Source organism: Cavia porcellus, unplaced genomic scaffold (assembly GCF_034190915.1).
Source record: "Cavia porcellus strain 051 isolate PalLab524CR breed Dunkin Hartley unplaced genomic scaffold, mCavPor4.1 scaffold_33, whole genome shotgun sequence".
Lineage (NCBI taxonomy): Eukaryota > Metazoa > Chordata > Mammalia > Rodentia > Caviidae > Cavia > Cavia porcellus.
Genome location: NW_026947516.1, coordinates 11,317,003 through 11,336,796, shown reverse-complemented (window position 1 = coordinate 11,336,796; position 19,794 = coordinate 11,317,003). Strand labels below are relative to the sequence as shown.

General features: G+C 43.6%; 1 protein-coding gene across 2 annotated transcripts in view; it reads right to left on the bottom strand.

Annotated features, from left to right (window-relative positions):
* Positions 1–19,044, bottom strand: part of Wwc3 (WWC family member 3) — a 107,458-nt gene extending 88,414 nt beyond the window's left edge. The window contains exon 1 of one of the 2 annotated variants that reach the window (XM_063243023.1): positions 18,426–19,044. In XM_063243023.1, coding sequence (XP_063099093.1) covers positions 18,426–18,709 — 284 coding nt within the window. In that variant the 5' untranslated portion in view covers positions 18,710–19,044. The remainder of the gene's footprint in view (positions 1–18,425) is intronic. The other variant, XM_013144719.2, reaches the window with a different exon arrangement.
* Positions 19,045–19,794: the final 750 nt, after the last annotated feature.

The window sequence follows — 19,794 nt, the reverse complement described above, 5'->3', positions numbered from 1 at the left end:
TATTTGGTCTCAGTCCATAGGTCTTGGCACTGAGCTCCATATCCCTTGGAATATCCTGGGGAAAAAGAGCATCTTTTGTTCTAGTTAGGGACTACTGATGAGCTCTTGGATGGGGACTGCTCATCAAAAACCCAAGCTGTGATTAGAAGCTTAGAGATTCAGAGAAACACAGGACCTCCCCCCTACACACAGAGTTGGAGTGTGCACCTTCCCAGTGTACAGATATCTTTACCATACTAGAAGCTGTCTGAACTTCGCACTCTAGAACTTTTGTAGTGGCTTCATCAGATAGAAAAAGGGAAATCCAGGTGGACTGTATTAAAAGGAACAGGCAGGAAAGATCATTCACTTCCATACAGCACGTTCTTCAGCCCTTATGAATTCAGGACAATGAAGACAATCACCCAGGGAACAAAGCAAATACAAGAAAGCAGATGTTAAGAGTAACAGACGGGGCTTTCTCTTAAGAAATGCACTTCTTTCTCTTAAGAAGTGACACAGAGAACCCTGAGAGCCCATGCTCACCTGCCTCCATGCCAGTGTGCTACTATATAAGAACATCTGTCATTAGAAAGTCCCACCAAGTGAGGTTGCGGCAGGAGATCATTGCAAATTTGAAACTAGCCTGGGTTACAAAGTGAGATTAAGGCCAGCCTAAACTGCATAGTGACACCCATGTGGAGAACCTTAATTTTACCTATTAACATGAGTATAGTGACATTTCAAACAAGCACCAATAGTGTTTTCTCAAATGAAACAATCCCCAAGAAATAACTTGCATAGTTTGAAGTTATATGCGGAAAAGCTGAGATACCCTCAGATGAATGAAGTGTCACGTCCTGAGAGGTCTAACAATATGACAAGTCTAGTGGTAGAGCTGGACCATCCTATAACATGAAAGATCATGAAAAGGGGCTCGTTTAACAAATGTTCTGCACAGAACATTCTGGAGAGGAGGAAGCAGGAAACCAGTAATGATAGTTGATTCCCTGCAGAAGCAATGGATTCTCTGTTTTGGTGTCACATGTCCATTCAGTTAGCTCACCAGTTACCTTAGTTAAACAACTGCTTTATCATGTGATTGTATGTTTGCTACTTTGTGGGGGGAACAGGTATCAGACTCAACTAGATGACTTGAGGGTAAGGTCCTGTGTCTTTGTTTTAGTTTTGATTTTCTGAAAGCTTCCCAAGTCTTTGGTAGGAAAAATTCATATGGTCTCACAATTCTACTCCTACATATAGAAGAGGAAGAAGAGCAGGAGTGGGAGAAAAGGAGTGATAGAGGGAGAGAAGAAGAAATGGAAGGAGGAATGACACAAACAAATCTACATACATATTCAGAACAGCACTACTTAAAATAGCCAACAGGTAGAAACAGCCCCAATGTTTATGAGTGGGTGAATGGATAAACACTATATGACCTATCTATATAATAGAATATTATTCAGCCATAAAAAATGATGGAATATTGACAAAAGCTACAACATGCAGGAATCTTGAAAACACTGTGCTAAGTGAAAGAAGCCAAATACAAAAGGGCATATATCCTGTGCTTCTATTCACACGAGATGTCCAGAACAGGGCAATCCACAGAGTCAGGAAACAGATTGGTAGTGGTCTGGGGCTGGAGGTGGGGAGCAATGGAGAGTGACTACTTAATGGGTACAGGATTTTCTTTAGGGCTAATTAAAATGTCCCGGAACAAGATAAAAATCATGGCTGTACAACACTGTTGAGTGTACTGGATTTCACTGAATTGTACTTTTAAATGGTTAGCAATTAAGTTTTAGGGTATGTGAATTGTACCTCAGTTGTTTCCAAAAGGAGACAAATCAGAGGCTTTCTGGGTACTGTTGACCAGAATCTTCTGTGGTAGTGCAGCTTCTGTGGTTGTGCAGGGTGTATGTGTGTGTGTGGACGAGAACATATATATACACGTATACAACATACAGCTCGCCAGGGTAATCTCACCTGCAACTAGGATTGAAAACATCAGGTTAGGATGCAGAATACACATACAACTTCCAATTAATACAAAAGTGGAATACTTCTTGTGGCTAAGAACTCAAAATTTTACCTAATGCTATACTTACCATGAATAAAGAGCTTGACATGGCTTCCTCTCCCTCTCCCTGAAACAATATGCATTTTAAAGCAATAAAAGTAGTACTATTGATGCATAGCATTCAGAAAATAAAGCTCATGGCAAAATTACAGCTATGGGGCACTCAAGAACCACATTATGAGTACAGCAAATACATTCAAGGTCATGCTCCTCTGGGCTGGGGATATGCATCAACTGTAGAGCATTATTCTAGTATTGCTGAGGCCCATGGTTTGATCCCCAGTACACACACGCACATGCACACGCACACACAAAATCAGTCTCCCAGAATGACAGAAAGACCTAAAGATAGTTTAGCCTGTACCAATCAACTATTTGAAGGAACTAGAAAGTTGTTGGCAACTGTAACCACACAATAAGGGCATATATTAATGAAATTTTAGGAGAACCAACCAGAATGAAATGGGCAGGCAAAACTTCAGCTCAGCCAAAGCCAGCTCAACAGAAGAAAAAATAGTCTAACTCAGAGCCAGCTTACTACCAGTGGTTAGAGATGTCACTCAGCAGGAAGGACTCAGCCAAGGGAGTGCTGGTAGGACAGTGCTCTGAGTGTGTGATTCCTGTCAGAAATTTAAAGTACAATCCCCACCTCCAAATAGGCTTCGGTTCCGTTCACTGTGAACAGTTTTTACAGGTATTATAAAAATTGAGTGTTAACAATATTGATCACATATAGTGAAGCACTTATTAACAATTCCACTGGAGCAGAGTTAGTTATTATGAGGGATCACTGGAGGTGGATATTCATTTGCTCCTTTATAAACAACTTGTGCTATAATTAACATCTTTCTCCAGCACCTTCTTTGTCTTGCTTGTGGAGAGTTCATTCTTTGGTCCTATCTTTCCAACAAATATAAGACCTAATTATTAAAAGAATCATAGCCTACAGGTTATACTTCTGTTGCAACTTGACTTTTTCAGCAAGTCATGTGAAAATACAAATGTATGAACACTGGTTTCTTCAAAATCCGTTAATAGGAGAATTATAACTTCAATGTAGGGCTGTGCTTTTTTGTGTGTGAGGGAAAAAAATCCGACCATTTCTTGCCCCCCCCACCAGCTTTGCCAGCATTGCTGCCAACTGCTTCATAAGACCAATTCCAATAACTCATGTGCTTGAGGTAACATTATGTCACCAGTCTGCTTCATGGAAAATTTCCTGATTTCAATTTATTTTAGTAGTGTGGAACATGCCAAGGGACCTTCTTTAACTCAAGATGGGGAGAGAAAGCAACCCAAAACTAGGGTGATATAGAAAAGAGGAAAGGCAGAGGTGTGCTCATTTTTTCCATGGCACAGCAATGGTCTCACCTTTGAAGTGAAGAGCTGAGGAATCCAAGCTGTCTGTGAACTACCCAGGGACTTGGAGAAGGCTCTTCCACGAATTAATCTCACAGGTCACAAAAGAGGAAGAAACGGCTCAGTTCTTGTCCCCACCACATACTAGGCTTATTCTACATGGTTTTAGAACTTTAAAAATAAGATAAAAGTAGTGTTCATCCTCGAAGTGAAATACTATGGTACTATTTTCACTGGAGTAAAACAGGGATCTCAGCCACCCCCAACTGATGAATGAGTGGCTACTGACCACTCCTAAAAAGATGGAAAGAGAGTGATGTTTTCCTCCTTTATATAACAAGAGAAAAATGAGCCCATCAGAAGAAAATGCAGACTTTGGATTCCATCAAATATTTACTGAGTTGGCACGAGGTTGACAGCTGAGACACTGACAATGACTCAGGAAAAATTAGTCACGTTTATGTAAAACTTTGTAGCCATGTATGTTCTAAGGGGAGCTTGGTGACAAATCTCATAACAAAGACAGTATTTCTCTATTAATAATTTTAAAAGTATAAGTGCCTGTTTTCATACTTAAAAACTGAAAGTAAGTATGTCTCAAACTACAAGGTAAAGCTGAATGTTGGGAGTCCTTCAAATGAGAATTGTTGGTTCTGACCACTGCAGTGGCACTTGAAATGCAAAAGCTACTCTGTCCTTCTCTTGTAACTACATGTGAATGCAAGAAGCTATTCTTGGTAATCCTTGACATTTTTGTCAATATGCCATGTACATGGTGACATTTTGAAGGTTTATGATATGGGTTGGGGAGGAGGGAAGGTTGGTTTCTGGTGTCTTGGCTTTCAATACTGAGATTAACAAGATGACAATCTTGGGTTAACCTGGGTCAGTTCAATCACAGAATGATTTATCTAGATTGTCTTTTGAATCAGTATAAAACAGTGCCATGGTACTTCTAGAAAAAAAAATTCAGTATCTTCCTAGGGGAAAATACGTCACAAGCTCTGCTGAGTGGGCTACCATAGACTTGAGCACTGTCATTTTAGGTTCCAAACCACTCCAGCCATTAGAGAGCAAATGACCATCAGTTTTTTTTTTAAAAGAATATCAAAAGAGTATCCTCTAAACATAATTACTGATAATTTATGGGCATTGCAAAAAGTATATCTAACTCTCCTCTAAAAATACCATCTTTATTTATGCAGCCCAACTGCTAAAATAGCAAGAACACACTATATGTGTGGCACAGATTTGCTGTTCCATGGAATTCCCTGAAGCCCCAGTAGCAAAGCTGAGAAATAGTAAAGGAAAAACACAGCTCTCCTGTGCTGACCCAAGCACTTACAGGCTTGATTATCCATTTTGTCAAAGTCCTTTATTCACCAACCTGGCAGAGATTCTGAGGGAGGGCATTAGGACCAGGTCAATCAGACAGGGGACAAAAATGTAGGGTTCAGGGCCTGAGAAACTACACTTTGGTCTGAGTATCCATTCCTGCTACTGCAGTTGCTTTGGCCTAAGCCACCATCTCCTAGTCCTGCAGGCTGCCATGATTTCCTACCCGGTCTTCTTGTTTTGGCTATCACCCTCCTAGCCCCCTACCGCAGTGAGAGAATCCTCAGTAAAATATAAAATGTCCTGGGCTGAGAACTTGCTCAGAATCACAGCCAGCCAGAGTCCCTCCCATGGCTCACTAGGCTCTTCCAAGAGCCACTTCATCTCAACTACCCTCCTGCCACCCTATCATTCTCACTTTGGCCTCTATCCCCAGACATCTCAAGTTCCCTTCCCCCCTCCTTAAGGTATCATCCCAAAGGCCTTCCCAGATGCCCTCCATAAAATGGTCACACACAGCCCACCATACTGCCTGTCAACCTCACCTACCACAATTTTCACCCTACAAGTACAGACTTCCTCATTGCTATTTGCCACCACAACACTGAAAGCTCCACATAGACAAGGACTATGAAGGAATATCAAAGAATAGCTCACTATTGGAGCGCTAGAGCAGGTCTATGACCACAGCACTGCAGCCCCCAGGGCCTGCTCATTTCTTGTTGTGAGAAGCTATCCTGTGCATGGTAGGATGCTTAGCAGCATTCCTAGCCTCCACCCACTAAATGCCCTTAGCACACACCCCCCCCACCCACTACCAAGTTGTCTCGGCCAAAAATGTCTCCAGACATTGCCAAATGTCCCCTGGCGGGCTCAATTATACCTGGCTGAGAACCACCGCTATTTTAGTGGAACTTGTGAATCTAAGGCTGGGAGGAACTTTTACAGCTTTACCACATGCTGCTTGGAAAATGCCTCAGCGAATGTTAACACTAACTCCTCACTGACTCCCACTGCTTCTCTGTGTCACTTCACCTGCTTCCACCTTCCACCACCAGCATGCGGAGAGGAAGACTTGCCAAAGCATCAGTATGGATGGGCTGCCCCATCTTTTCTCTGCTGTCTGAGAGTTTCCTCCCAATGTCCAAAGAGCATTAAAATTTGGGCAAACTTCACTTAATCCCAAAAGTAAGTTCACCTGGGCATTTAAACATATCTCCCAAACTGTTGATACATATATGAAAACTGGGTTTTGTGCCAAGAAAATGTGGCTGAAGATCTTGACCTTGAAATCAACTCTTACTCTTGATATCCATACGGTATTTAACTAAGAAACTATTAGTTATGGAACAAGTACTAATCGAAAGGGATTGAACCCAGTATCTCACTCTTGCTGAGTTATATCCCCAATACCTTTTTTAATTTTGATATAGACTCTCACTGAATTTCCTAAACTGGCCACAAATTTGCAATCTTCCTGCCCCATTCAACCAAATAACTGGGATTATAGGAGTGTAGCACTGCATATGGCTGATATGATTTTTTGTAGTTTCTAATACTGCTGAGTGCTACAAATTCTAAGTTCTGGAATGCAGTGGCATCCACACTCTGAAAATCAATAATACATATCCAGAGTGTTTTCTAACGTTTAGCCAGGCTAATATAGCAAGAATGAAAGTTTAAGGCATAAAAGTTTGGTTGTATTAACATGGTGAACAAGCATGACTTTGACCATAGGGTGGCAGACTACCTGGGGCCCAAATCCAGCCTGCTCCTGCCTTTGTAAACAAAGCTTTACTGGATCACAGCCAGGCCCATTCATTTACTGCTTCTGCACTAAAATGGCAGAGGTGAACAGCTTCAACAGAGACCCTGTGGCCTGCAAAGCCTAAGGTATTTACTGTCTGGCCCTTGACAGAAGGAGGTTGATGACTATGCTCTAATCTGTTATCTCTCTTTAGTAACATTTCCCTTCCATCAACTTTACTTACCTGACCACAAAGCCAAGAAGTTGAAAAGAACACCTGCATGCAGTGAGGGAAAATAGTTATGAATTCTAGCACTTGCCTTTATACTGGTGAACTGCTGCCAGTGCTACGGAACTCTGAGGAAAACAGGGAAGCAACTCAGAAACTAAATGATATCATGGAGGGAAGGAATTCCGACAGGTCAGTGAATAAAGAAGCTGAAGAATCACAAAGCCAAATGATTAAGGAGTATGACCATCAAAGCAATTAAAATGTGAATGACCATTCTACACTAGACATTGATGTAAAATGCTTTACTCCCTCTTACTGGAACTTTAACAACAACCCAGAAGGCAGACACATTGTCCCCATTTTATGGAAGAGGAAACTGAGGCTAGAAGACCCCAATTAACCTGCCTAGGGACACACTGTGAAGCAGGGAACCCGGAGTCTGTCTTAAACCTGTCCATGTGTAAAGTCAGGACCACCCACACGTGGGCAATCCATGTGGTTCTATGGTACATTACAGGACATGTCAACCCTGATACTCCTCTTTACATATCTAGCCCTTAAGAAAACATTACAAAAACCATGTAATAAAATTTCAGGAGGTTCTTCCTAAAATATGTATGAAAGAAAGAATATTAATTCTTAAAGGTCCACGTATCAATCGGTCCTCTGTGCACAAAAATTTACTTTACTTCAAATATTGCCAGTTACCAGGTATCACTCCAACTTTACTGAAGCCAAAGGAAGTATTAGTGAGTCATCCTATAAGATAAATTGCTGTGAATATAAAAGTCAGTTGTCTTGGTGAAAACTGACTCTATTTTTAATCTAATAATGATCACCAGTTTGTTACATGGTATTGTTCTCCCCTTACAGTTGGCACAACTCCTAAGCAATGTTAACATGTAGCTTCTTGGCAAGTTTCCATGACAATTGTATGGACATTTTAAGAAGCCCCAAAACCCTTTTGCATGGTTAGATGCTGCCAAGTCTAATCTACATAGTCTGGTTTCTCCCGTTACAAAGTCAAAGTAACAATCTGAATTTGAAAATAAAACCCCTTTTAAAAAGTGTAAACAACTTTATTGAGGTATGAGCTGCATACATTAAGCTATCCTCTTCACGTACCATGGATAATTCAGTGATTTTTAGTAAATTTACTGAGTTGTACAATATATAGTCCAGTTTTACAACATGTCCATCACCTCAATAAGATCCTTCATGCCCATTTGTAGTCACCACCCCTTCCCACTCCCAGCCCCAGGGATCACTAGCTCCATCTATAGATTTATCTTTCCTGGACATTCCGTAGGAACTGAACTATATAGTGTGCTATCACTGAATCAGTTTCTTTCACTTACCATCATGTTTTTGAGGTCCACTCACGGTTCCTATGTCATGTGAAACCTATCCAGTACTTACGATTTGTATCCAGTGTCTACACACCAGCATAATGCTGGGGTGAGTGGGAGGCTGGGGAAGAGCTATAGAAGGCATAGAAGGTTCTCCACGAGTCACTGTTGAATGAATCTTCTGTGACATATCTAGGCTAATGATGTTACAAAGAGGAGTATACATTCATCCCACAATATTACAAAAGCACGTATGTGGTAGATACCTCTGGGGGAGTCTGACCATTTCAAACCAAACTTCTATTATTTGGAGAACCATAGGTGGGCTTGCTAAGATCTACAATCCTCCTAAAAGCATATATAAGTTTCTATGTGCTATCCCCTTTATCAAAACGCAGAATCTCTATCTTGTGTCAGATTTCCCAAGTTCCACAATTCCAAAATCCTTTAGAAGCCTTGCAGCCTTTAATGAAGACTCAGGTAAAGACTGTCAACTATACAAAAGGACACATACAAGAAGACTGAGTTGAACCGTAAGGATAACAGAAATTTAGTTCTAAACACCACTGAGACACACACACACACACACACACACACACACACACACACACAAAATCAGTGAAAACACTGGTGAAACTCAAATGCCTGGAGTTTGGTTACCAGTAATGTATCAACGGTGGCCTTTCTCTTTTAACAAATATACTATGGTGATACAAAATGTTCGTAACAGGAAAACTGCCCAATCTTTACAACTTTTCTGTAACTCTAAAACATTCCAAAAGGGCTGGGGATTTAGCTCAGCAGCATAAGTGCCTGCCTGGCAAGCACAAGGTCCTGAGTTCAATCCCCACTACCAAAAATAAATAAATAAATAAATAAGACATTCCAAAAATAAAAATATATTAAAATAAGCAAAATAAAGGACACTGGGTTTCATTTATCTCCTGCATAGGACTATCTCCTTACGCATGAAACATGAAGAAAACCTATAGAGAATATAATTGCATATAAACAATTTTATAAATATAATACTTAATTATAAATACTATGGGGGAATGTGAATGATCAAAATAGAGGAATAGTCAATGTGTCAGGATAGCTGCTCAGCAGAAGCCTACAGCCTCAGTAAGAATGCTGGTGATGTAAACTACAGGGTACCACGGGATGGGAAGCACATGAGTGAGAAGGCTTTTTTGACTGCAAAAACAGAAACTCCATTTCAACTGGCCCTAGAGTAAGAGATCTTTTTTTTTCCTTTTTTTTTCTTTTTATTGGCACCAGGGATCGGACTCACGACTGCCTGCTTGCAAGGCAGGTGCTTCTGCTGCTGAGCTAAATCCCCAGCCCCCAAGATCCTTTTATTTGACATTTCACATAATGAAAGGTGCTCAGGGCAGGCAGTTGCAGAAGTTCCCACCTCACCAAGGATGCAGTCTTTCTACTCTGCCACCCTTAGCTTCTCAACCAGCTCTAGCTAGCTTCCACGCAGGCTTATGGGGACTTAGGGTGTCTCTGCAACCATGCCTGTCTCACACTATTCTTCGTGGCTAACCAGACAGGTCTGGGTTATGTACTCAGCAATCTCAAGCACTGTTGATATTTAGAGCTAGAGTATTCTTTGTGGTAATGAGCACTGTCTTATTCATTGTAATATCATTTTAGTATCATTTAGTATCACCCTTGGTCTCAATCAAATAAGTGCCAGTACAAAACATCCCCAGTTCTAACAACCAAAAATGTCTCCAAATGTTGTCAAATGCCCTGTGGGGGGGGCAAGATCCTCCATAGCTGAGATACCTTGGCTTAGAGAATCAAGATTTCACAGGGAGCTGTAGATACCATCTCATCTCTGAGTCAAGATGAGGAGCCACTCCAACAAAAGGGGGGGTTCTGACAGCTTGCAAGGAGAGATTGCCCTTGAGAATTCTAGAACACATGAGAAAAGCTCAAAGAAATACAGACATATAAATAATCATTATAAAGCAACCAAACCCGTGTATATGTATATACATGAGCACATCCAGCAAACATTTATTGGTGATATATTATATGGCGTGGTTATGTAAGCAAAGCAAAGTAAAATCTAAACAGGTTAAAAGGAGATGCCTTTAATCCTTTTTCAAAAAGGTATAAATAAAAAGGACTGCTCAATTCCTTCATTCCTTAACTTCCTCTTTTAAATTTATTTTAAAGTAATTACAGATTCCCATATGCAGTTACAAAAAAAATACCCAGGAAAGTCATTATAAAACATCTAAAAGAGGCAAATTAATAGATATAGAAAGCAGATTTGTGGTTGGCAGGATTTGGGGAGATGGAGTTAATGGATAAGGGGTCTCTTTGGAGGGGCAATGAGAATTAGACAGTGGTGATGTATCCATCACCACATAACCTCATGAATATATCAGGAACCACTAAAGTGTACCCTTGAAAATGGTACATCTTATGTGAATTATATCTCTAGTTTTTTAAAATAAGAATAATTTTCTGGGCAACTCCAGTTGACTCCATGTTTCAAGGCCATTCCTGATCTGGGAGACAGAGTTCTAAGGAACAGCAATAGAAATCTGTGTGGTTTCCTGGCCAACCTCCAGGAAGCTGGGAAATAGCACCACCTTTGTGTAGGTAGGTGCTATCTCTCCTACAAGGAAGAAGCTAAGAAAAGGAAGAGGAGCAGAGAGCTATGAACATTGAGATCTAAGTAGAGGCCAGGGATGCTGAATACACTATGATAGACAGGACTCTACTCACAAAAAGAATTACACCACTGCAGGGAAGCTGGTGCTTAAAGCAGCTCTGGACATCTCTCAGCTGTTTCAATGGCCTCAATGGCCTACCCAACTGAAGAGCTGGAGCGTCTGTGGGTTGGCAGTCATCTTCATATCCCCTTCTCCTTCTCAGTACTGACATTTCTCTTGCCCCCTTCCTATGTGCTGCCTGACCCCTTTCACTTTAAAGAAAGAAAGGAAAGAAAAAGAGGACCTTCTAGAAGGAAAACACTGGGGGTCCCACAGCTTCATAAGCAGCCTTTTAAGGTGTTCTGGTTTTGGTATTTCTAGATCTTCTGAGCAAAGGCAGAAACAATCTCATTCCTTCATTCACACAAGAACCAGGACATCATAGGCAGCTATTAGCATATGTAGATGGGCATACATACACAATTATTTTATTTTTACCTTTTTTAGTCCATGATGGAAGTACATAGTGATTACATTTATCATGAGGAGTTGGTACATGGCTAATAACATGGTCCCCCTCCCCTCCCATCTCTCCCTTTAGTTCTTCTTTCTACTGCCTGAAGTGAACTCAGCTTCTAAAAACACTGAAGCCTGGAGATATTCCCATCCATCCCCTAGCCCAACTGGACAATATCTGGAGACATTTCTGATTGTCAGAACTTGGGAAATGAGCTAGGTAAAATGGTGCACACCTGTAATCCCAACGGCTAAGACAGCAGTTTTGCAGGTTCAGGGCCAACCTGGGCAACTTAGTGACCCCGCAAGACCCTGACTCAAAAAAATAAAAAAGGAGAGGACCACATCTTAGTGAAGAGGCCCAGGGTTCTAGCCCTACTACAAGAAAGAGGAGGACAAAAGGAAGAGGAGGAGGAAAGAACTATGAACACCAAGATCTAACAAGTACAGGCCAGGGATGCTAAATATTCACCTTAGACAGGAATTCCCCCACAAAAAGAATTACCATGCTCCACATATTGGTAGTGCTGAAATTGAGAAACCTTGGTCTAAAGCAACACTTTTTTTTGGTTTGGACACCATTTAGGACACTATCCATCATCAGTACAGTAACCCGAATGAGTCAACGTGTTTATCTTTATAACCAAGTTATTGAATGCACACAAGGACAAGAAACTATGAAGGCTTCCAAGTGTGGTTGAAAGAAGACCTCAAGTCAGCTCCCTATACTTCAGCTCCTCTTCAGGGGGCCTTAATTCCAACATCACCTAAATCCTCTGCATTTGTTTCCTTTCCATTTTCTCTGGCATAATCCCTGCCTTTTCTAGCTCTTATGCCTCTGATTTCTTTAGTTCATGCCCATTACCATCTGGGAAAGCCTCCAATACTCTCCAGCCCACTCCTGCTCTCAGAAGTCCAATCTTCCCACCACCCTATGCTTGACTAGTTCATCAGATGCGACTTTATGTGTTGCATCTGATATGAGTCCCTGCCTGAGACTCTACATTTGGGTCACAGGAAATGAAGGCATGAGAAAGGAACTATGAGGAACCAGGGAGAAAAAAGTGGATATAAAAAATTTTGCACAATCCAGGCATGGTGGTGAACATCTGTAATCCAAGCTACTTAGGACACTGATACAGGAGCATTCCAAGTTCAAGGTCACTTTGGAATAACTTGGAGAGACCCCATCTCAAATTTTAAAAAGTAAAAAATACTGTGACAATAGCTCATTGAAAAAGAGAGTAAAGGGTTCAGTCCCCAGCACTGCATGCACATGGACCAACACAAAAAGTCTTATCACAATAGCAGTACCTGCCTGGACAAGTGATTCATGTCAGCTGTTCAGGCTGTTATCAATGACACCAAGCTGAGCAGCTGCTTCCATTCTCACTAAGAAACAAGGCTGGGTTATGGTAGTTAATCCTACTGATGCTATGACAAATCGCCACAGCCAAATGGCTTTAAATAACATATACTTCTTATCTGGAGGTTGAAGTCTGACATTGGTTTGACTGAGCGAAAGTCAAAGTGTCAACAGGCTCATCTGCAGGCTCCAGGAGAAAATCCATTGCCTGGCCTTTTCCAGCTTCAAGGCTGCCTGCATTCCTTGGCTCACAGCCACGTGACTCCAAATTCAGCTTTCAATGCCACATCTCCATCTCTGACCCTGACCCTCACCCTCGTGCTTCCCTCCTGTAAGACCCCTTGTGATGACCCTTGGCCTGCCCAAATGATCCAAGATCATTTCCCTATCTAAAGATCCTTAGCTTAATCACATCCACAAAGGCTCTTTAGCCATGTAAGGTAACTTATTAACAAGTTTTGGGGATTAAGAGGTAGACATCCTTAAAGGGGCAACATACCAAAGGGGATTAAATATCAAACAAAGAATGTAAAAAAAAAATCCATGAATCTAGGCAAGTGCAAGGGGCACAGCGTTAGCTAACCAAGAGAGGGTTAAATTAACTACAGGCAGTGGAGTAGGGCTCATCTCTATAGTCAGATAGATGCTGCCCCCCATGGGACAGATCACTAAGTCAATCTTTCTTCATTTTAGTCTCACCACGCATCCACCTGCATCTTGAGAATGCAGCCCTTGGGAGCTGCTGATGAGCACTCAACACATGCCCAACCAGATTCACAGAACCAGGCTCTGGGGGTGAAGCACAGTGGTGGGATGCTTGCCTAACATGTGCCAGATTTGCTGCCCTGTACCATTTAAATGAATAATAAATTGCACAGAGTTAGTGAATTCCAGCAGGGAGAAACCTGCAGCAAGGACATCATGGCAAGGCCTCATGGAGAAGGACAGACGTGCCGTGTAACCTTTGCAGAGGCAGGGACCTACCTAGTTTGCTCACCACTTGAGTCCCAAACCCTGAAAAGAAGGCCCAATAGTAAAGAGCTGTGTAAGCAAACAGTTGTTGAATGAATGAATGCATGAATGAATGAACAAACAAACTGAGGCAAGATGCTTAAACGTGAGTGGGGCCTGGGCAGCCAGATGGCACACTGCAAAGAACAATGAATCGGGGTCAGAAGAGCCCGGCTCAAGTCCTTGCCCTTCTAACTACTGGCAGAACTCACACTTCACTGCGTCCTTGGTGCAAAAAGGACCTGGAAGATGTTCCTAGCTCCTCCAGCCCAAAGTTATAGAAGTCCAAGCTCTGCATGGTACGGCCCAAGTCTTCCATCCCTCACATGAAATCCCTGACTCTTTGAGTTACTCTGAACATAGCCCACACTCCCCCAACTCCAGATGTTTTCTCATATTAACTCTTACCTCACCAACATCATAGAAACCCTCACACCAAGAGACTGCTACCCTAGGTTCTCGCTTAAGCTCCTCTTCCATTTCTCAGAAGTGATTACCATCCAAAGAAGTGGATTAATCCTGGGATGCCTTGCAACCATTACCATCATTTCACAGGTCTGTCTCCTATCTCCCAGACAAATTCGATCTCCATGTAGCATGCCAGCACTTTGGAGGTCAAGAATTTCCATAAATATCTCTTTGCCTTGTTGGATTTAAACATGAGGGTAACTGAACTCAGTAGAATTTAACCTTACTTTTTATTCCACCAGATTAATTTTATTGAATTTATTAGAAAAGCAGCCAACATTAGTAAAAGGACTTTAGCTAGAAAAAGCCCTTTCAGGCTCACCAAGTGATGCTGAATGTGTCACTGGTTCCACTGGCTCCTTAAGAGGAACCTACCAGGGACAGTGAATCAGAGTGAAAGGAAAGAGAAGGAAACCTGGAGATTTCCAAACATCCTGGAGCTATTTTTGGAAAACAATACTTTTCCATTCACTTTTCTTAAACAAAAGGAAGGAAAAAAGAAAAAAGAAAGGAAGGAAGGAAAGGAAAGGTATTAGGCTAAGAAGTGGTTGTTGACAAACTAAATTGAGCAAGAGAAGATTCTTCTAGTAGCTGACCCTAATGCTTTAAAAGCCAGACACTCTTATGTTCATACAAACACTATCTACAAACTTTAAGAATGAAAAATATAAAAATGATTAGTTGTTTAGACAAAAGTTTAACCTGGACAGTTCATATAACCCAGAAATAGACTCTATGGGCTAAACACACTCCTATTAATAATCAATAAAGGTTCAAATGCTATCTGGTTCTGCTATACAAAAGGCTCCAACCTGGCAAATTCCAGAGGCATGGGCTGTTTTCTCCTTAAAGCAAAAGCCTGGAGTCAAATACTCCCCTGACTCAGGCATGTAATAAATTTGGTGTGTTCTTTTTCCTGTTTGAAAAAAAAGGAAAGCAAAAGCCTGCTGAGAGGGCTTGCAACATACCACAGAATTCCTTCATGTGGCACAGGTCAAATCCCATTTAGTGAACAAATGGGTCCCCAAAAGCTCATGTCATAGCATACTCTTGGTCTGCCACCATCATTGCGATCATTTATTTGGCCTTGATCAAAAGTCTAACTATAATTTTACCCATCATTTTTAAGATGCTGGAGCCGTCCATTTCCAGGATTCTACAACTCCAACTGGTCTACAGGAAATAGAACATTCAGTTTCAACAACTGGGTCCTTCTACAGGATAATATCAAAAGAACCCTGGAGAGAGCACACATATACACAGCTACTGAAAGCACTGAATTTTTACAAAGGTGGGAAAAATTTTCTTTCCTTATTTTCTGCCCAAATGGTATGTGCCTCTTAATAAGGTGGCCATTGTACTGAGTTAATATATGCAGAATATGAGTGCCACTAATGTAAACCACATAAGACTTATGCAAGTAATCTACTAACCATAGAAATGGCAAATTAATTTGTAACAAAGTTTAGAGATACAATGAAATTTATGTGCACGGTATGGCTCTATAAAACAATGAATTTAACCCTGAGGGAGGTTCATAATCAAACTAAACAATTCTGTCTATAATATATTGAGATGTTTTACACATCTGTAGCCACATCTGTATTTTTTCTTAAACCTGCATCCTCTTTGTTGTAACTTTATGAAGTAGAGTTACAATAATTCAGAACACTGAGAATAAACACAGCAGTGAATGGAATTACTATAACACTCCAGAAGGGATTTTGTTTACATCCACAGGCCCTTGATTATTCTGCTTACAGCAGCATATTTCATGCTAGCATAGTTTTTACTAAATTACATGTGAAACTATGTTTAAGCTCAACAATTTTTACCGAACCTACTGCATCTGTTTATTTCTCTGTAATTTCACTTTCCTAAAAAATCTATTACCTGCTTCTCTTTCAGCTCTCTATTTGAAAGCTGATCACTGAAAGTCCTCATTTCTTAAACACTATTTTCTCACCATGTGAATCAAATGCACGACTCAAAAAGTATTTTAACTGTCAGATGCACATGGAGAAAACATTGTGCTCTGACATACAGTTCTGTCCATATAATAAAAGTTAATTACAACTTTAAAGACTTATCATTCACCTATAAAAATCGGCAACGTTGTATTTTGAAAGAGGAAGAAGAATGACTATTACACCCTTCAGCAGACTCTACTGAAATGTTTGTGGCTTGCTGAACATTCCATACATATTTCGGGCAAGGTATTATGGGAGCTGAAGTTCAAGCTGTCCCCAGTTGAATTTTTACTCACTATAAAAACAATGTCTCATAAAAGTACACACATGCTTTTACTTTACAAAAAATGTAAAATATCCACTTTTGTTCATTCAATCAACACTTAGCATTAGAAACAGGACTCTTCTGAAACCTACAATATAACTGAGGTCTGAAAAGAGTAAAAGCAGTATTCAGTAATAAACAAAATTTCTACAAAGAGATATGAAACAGAAAACAGGTATGAAATGGAAATGATTCTAAAAGCTCCCTTCTGTAGGTTCTACATACCTATCACAGATTATACTATTAAAACAAAAATTCTTGCATTTTTATCTTCATCAAGAATCCCCATTCCATTCAACCACAACTGTTTTATATTACTCTCATAAAACGAGCCTTAGCCTTTTCTAAGCAAAACACGACTTTTAATTGGTTCATTTTCTAGTTGTTTGGGCTTTTCACAGACATACAGTACAAAAGGGCGCCACATTCCAAGCGGTTCTACCAATTCCAGAACCATCTAAGGTTTGATCAAACAGATGTGGCTCTAGCATTTGGTTAAAATTATGATGTCACTTGATTTTCAAAATAACTAAGCATCTTTTTAACCCATAAAACCGCGCTAAGATTTAGGTAGGTTTCTGAGTCCAGAGGTCTGCAGTGTGTAGAGAGAATGTTGGGGAATCATGACCCTTTTGTTTTGCAATTTTCCCTATCTGAACCCGGTGAAATCTTCAAATAAATCAGCAGCTTCCCTCCTCAAAAGTTTATTTTCAAACACCAGTGCCATGCAGGCTGCCTTTCCTGTGTAGGTGGGAGGAAGCAGGCACAATGTCACCACACTGAGCCTTTTCAAGTCTTGAAATCACTATGAAGCCTGCACTATTTCCTTTCTGGCACTCAGGCCAGGGTGGAGAGAAGCCGCTCTAGAGAGGACAAGATATCAGATAACCAGTGGAAACACTTGAGTTTCAACAGAATTCCCACTTCCACAAAAAGTTCAGGTCTCCAAAAGTAGTTGAATCATTAGTCAGTAGACAACGGAGCAAAAGTTAAGGAAACACTTCATTATGTAAAGTTCATTAAATGAAATCTGGTAATGCTTTTAGAAGAGTCTCTTCTAACTGGATCAGATTTATTTACATTAATAAAAGGACAACTGTGCCCAATGTATATTTTGCACAAAAAGGAAAATTAAAATACAGCCCTTGTTTTTCACTTATTCCAAAAGCATATGGGACTAATCATATTTCATTCTGGCCGCAGCACACTAGGCTATTTCAAACAGGGTTTTAACTCTGATTTTTAAGGCACTAGAGCAAACAACAGTTTGGGAACAGTGTCTCCAAACTCCAAAAAGAGCTGGGAATCCTTAAAGTGCCCATCTGGCATCAGAGCTTTGAGTGGAAACCAAGCTGAGCCCACCAGGCAAAGAACTCAAATCCGACGCTGGGGCGCACGTTTGTGATCCTAGGTGACAGCTCATCTCACCACTATGGAGCCAGTACTGCCTGCACAGCCAAAGCCAAGGCGGTGGGCCATACAGGCCCAGGACAGGGATGGGCGAGGCCATCACAGAAAAAGGAAAAGATGGCCATCCATCAACCCCGGGAGAGGAAATTCCAGGGGCCCAGTTCCCAGGCCCCGGAGAGCGGGTGACGTGAGGAAACCAAATCAGTGTCCGGCCGGTAACCGAGGATGGGGCTCCAATCTCCGGGGAGCGGAGGCCTCTATCCTTCGCCCGATCTCCAGGATGGGGGGGATAATGCCCCAAACTTGGGGGCGCACGCACGAACCTAACTCAGACCCGGGGGCCTCCCGGTGTACTTGATCATACCCTGGGCCCATGGGATGGAGACTACAAAACACTTGTCTAGTCTCAGACCCAGGGGTGGAGGCACCCGACTGTAGCACCCAACCAGGTCCCCAGGACAGGGCCACCCCATCTTCGTCCCGTGGCTCTTGGCAGCCCCGCGCTGGGCTGTGCGGGTCGCCAGTGCATCCCTCAGTGGCACCGAGCTGCGGCCCCAGAGGTGGCGCCCGCGCTTGGTCCCACGGCGCCCTTACCGGTCGCGGGGGTCGATCCACGATGTCTGGCGCGTGTTGTGGTCGATGTAGAAGACACGGCCGTCATAGTCGCGTGCCTCCTCCCAGCCGGCGGGCAGCGGCAGCTCGGCGCTCTCCCGGGCCCGTGGCGGCGGTGGCACGGAAGGCACAGAGGGTACAGTGGTCGGGGCGGGGGGCGCCGACGGCGGCGGCTCTCGCTGGGGCTGCGAGGGCGACGGCGGCTCCCGCGGGGCCTCCCGCGACTGTCCCCACCGCCGCCGCCGGCCGCCGCTCAGCCAAGGCATGACGGCCCGGGCCCCGCCGCCGCCCGGCCGCCCCGCGCGCACTGCTTCCTCCGCCAGCACTAAAGCCGGGTGTCCGGGGCGCGGGGGCGGCTGCGGGGAGCCGCCCGCTGCCCACGGCGCATCCTCTGCCGGGCGCCCGCGCACCGGCGCCCGCTCAGCCTTGTGTGCTGCCGCCCGCGCTGCCCGCGCCGTACAGCTCTCTTGGGTCGTCGCCGCGCGCCAAGTCACAGCCCTAGAGCTGGAGCTGCAGCCACCACTGCCGGCGGCCCCTTTACTGCCTCGGCCCCTCCGGCCATCTTCGTTCCTCCGCGCAGCCGGCCAGTTGGGCGGGGCGTGCTCAGGCTCCGCCCCCTTCCGCGCTGCCCCTCCCCACTAGCCGCCCCTCTTTCGCTCTCCCGCAAAAGCTCCTCCCAAGTCTTTGCCCGCCGCTGCTCCCCAGGCACCGCCTCCCTTTCCCAGCCTCATCCTCCGGCTCCGCCCCCACGCTCCCGCGGCGCCTCCTCCTTGGTTCTCAGCTCCTCCGCCCCACTCCCTTCCCTGGCAGCTCCTCCTCCCCCGGTTCTGGAGCTCGACGCGCTCCGCCCTCTTCCCACCCTGCAGCCACCTCCCGAGCCCTGGGAAACCGCACCGGGGCCAGAATGGGCGCCGCCACGTCAATCCGCCCCCGGGCCACCGCCGAGAGAAAAGAGGGTGGGGAGCCCTGTGCTCCACCCGGGGTACAGGAGCTGCCGACCTGTGGCAGATTCCAGGGAGCCAAACCATTCTCCCTTCATGGGCTCCCAGGCCCTGGGGTCCTGGTCTCTGCGCACCTGGGAGGTGGGGTGGTGCGCCTTGGGGCTCCTGAATACGGGAGCTGGTCCCCCATTAGTAACTGACGACCCCTACGGGAGGCCGTGGAAGCGTGGAGGAACCAGCATCGGCGAGGAGGGGAGGACGCCCCTGGACGCGAACAGCGGAGCTTGTGACCACTGCGCGTACCTGCCTGAACAGTCACTGAGAATTTACCGGCGCCCCCACTCTAGGCAGACACTCCATAGCCCTCTCTAAGTAGCAGAGACCCAGGAAGGCTAAGGCTCGACAGGAAG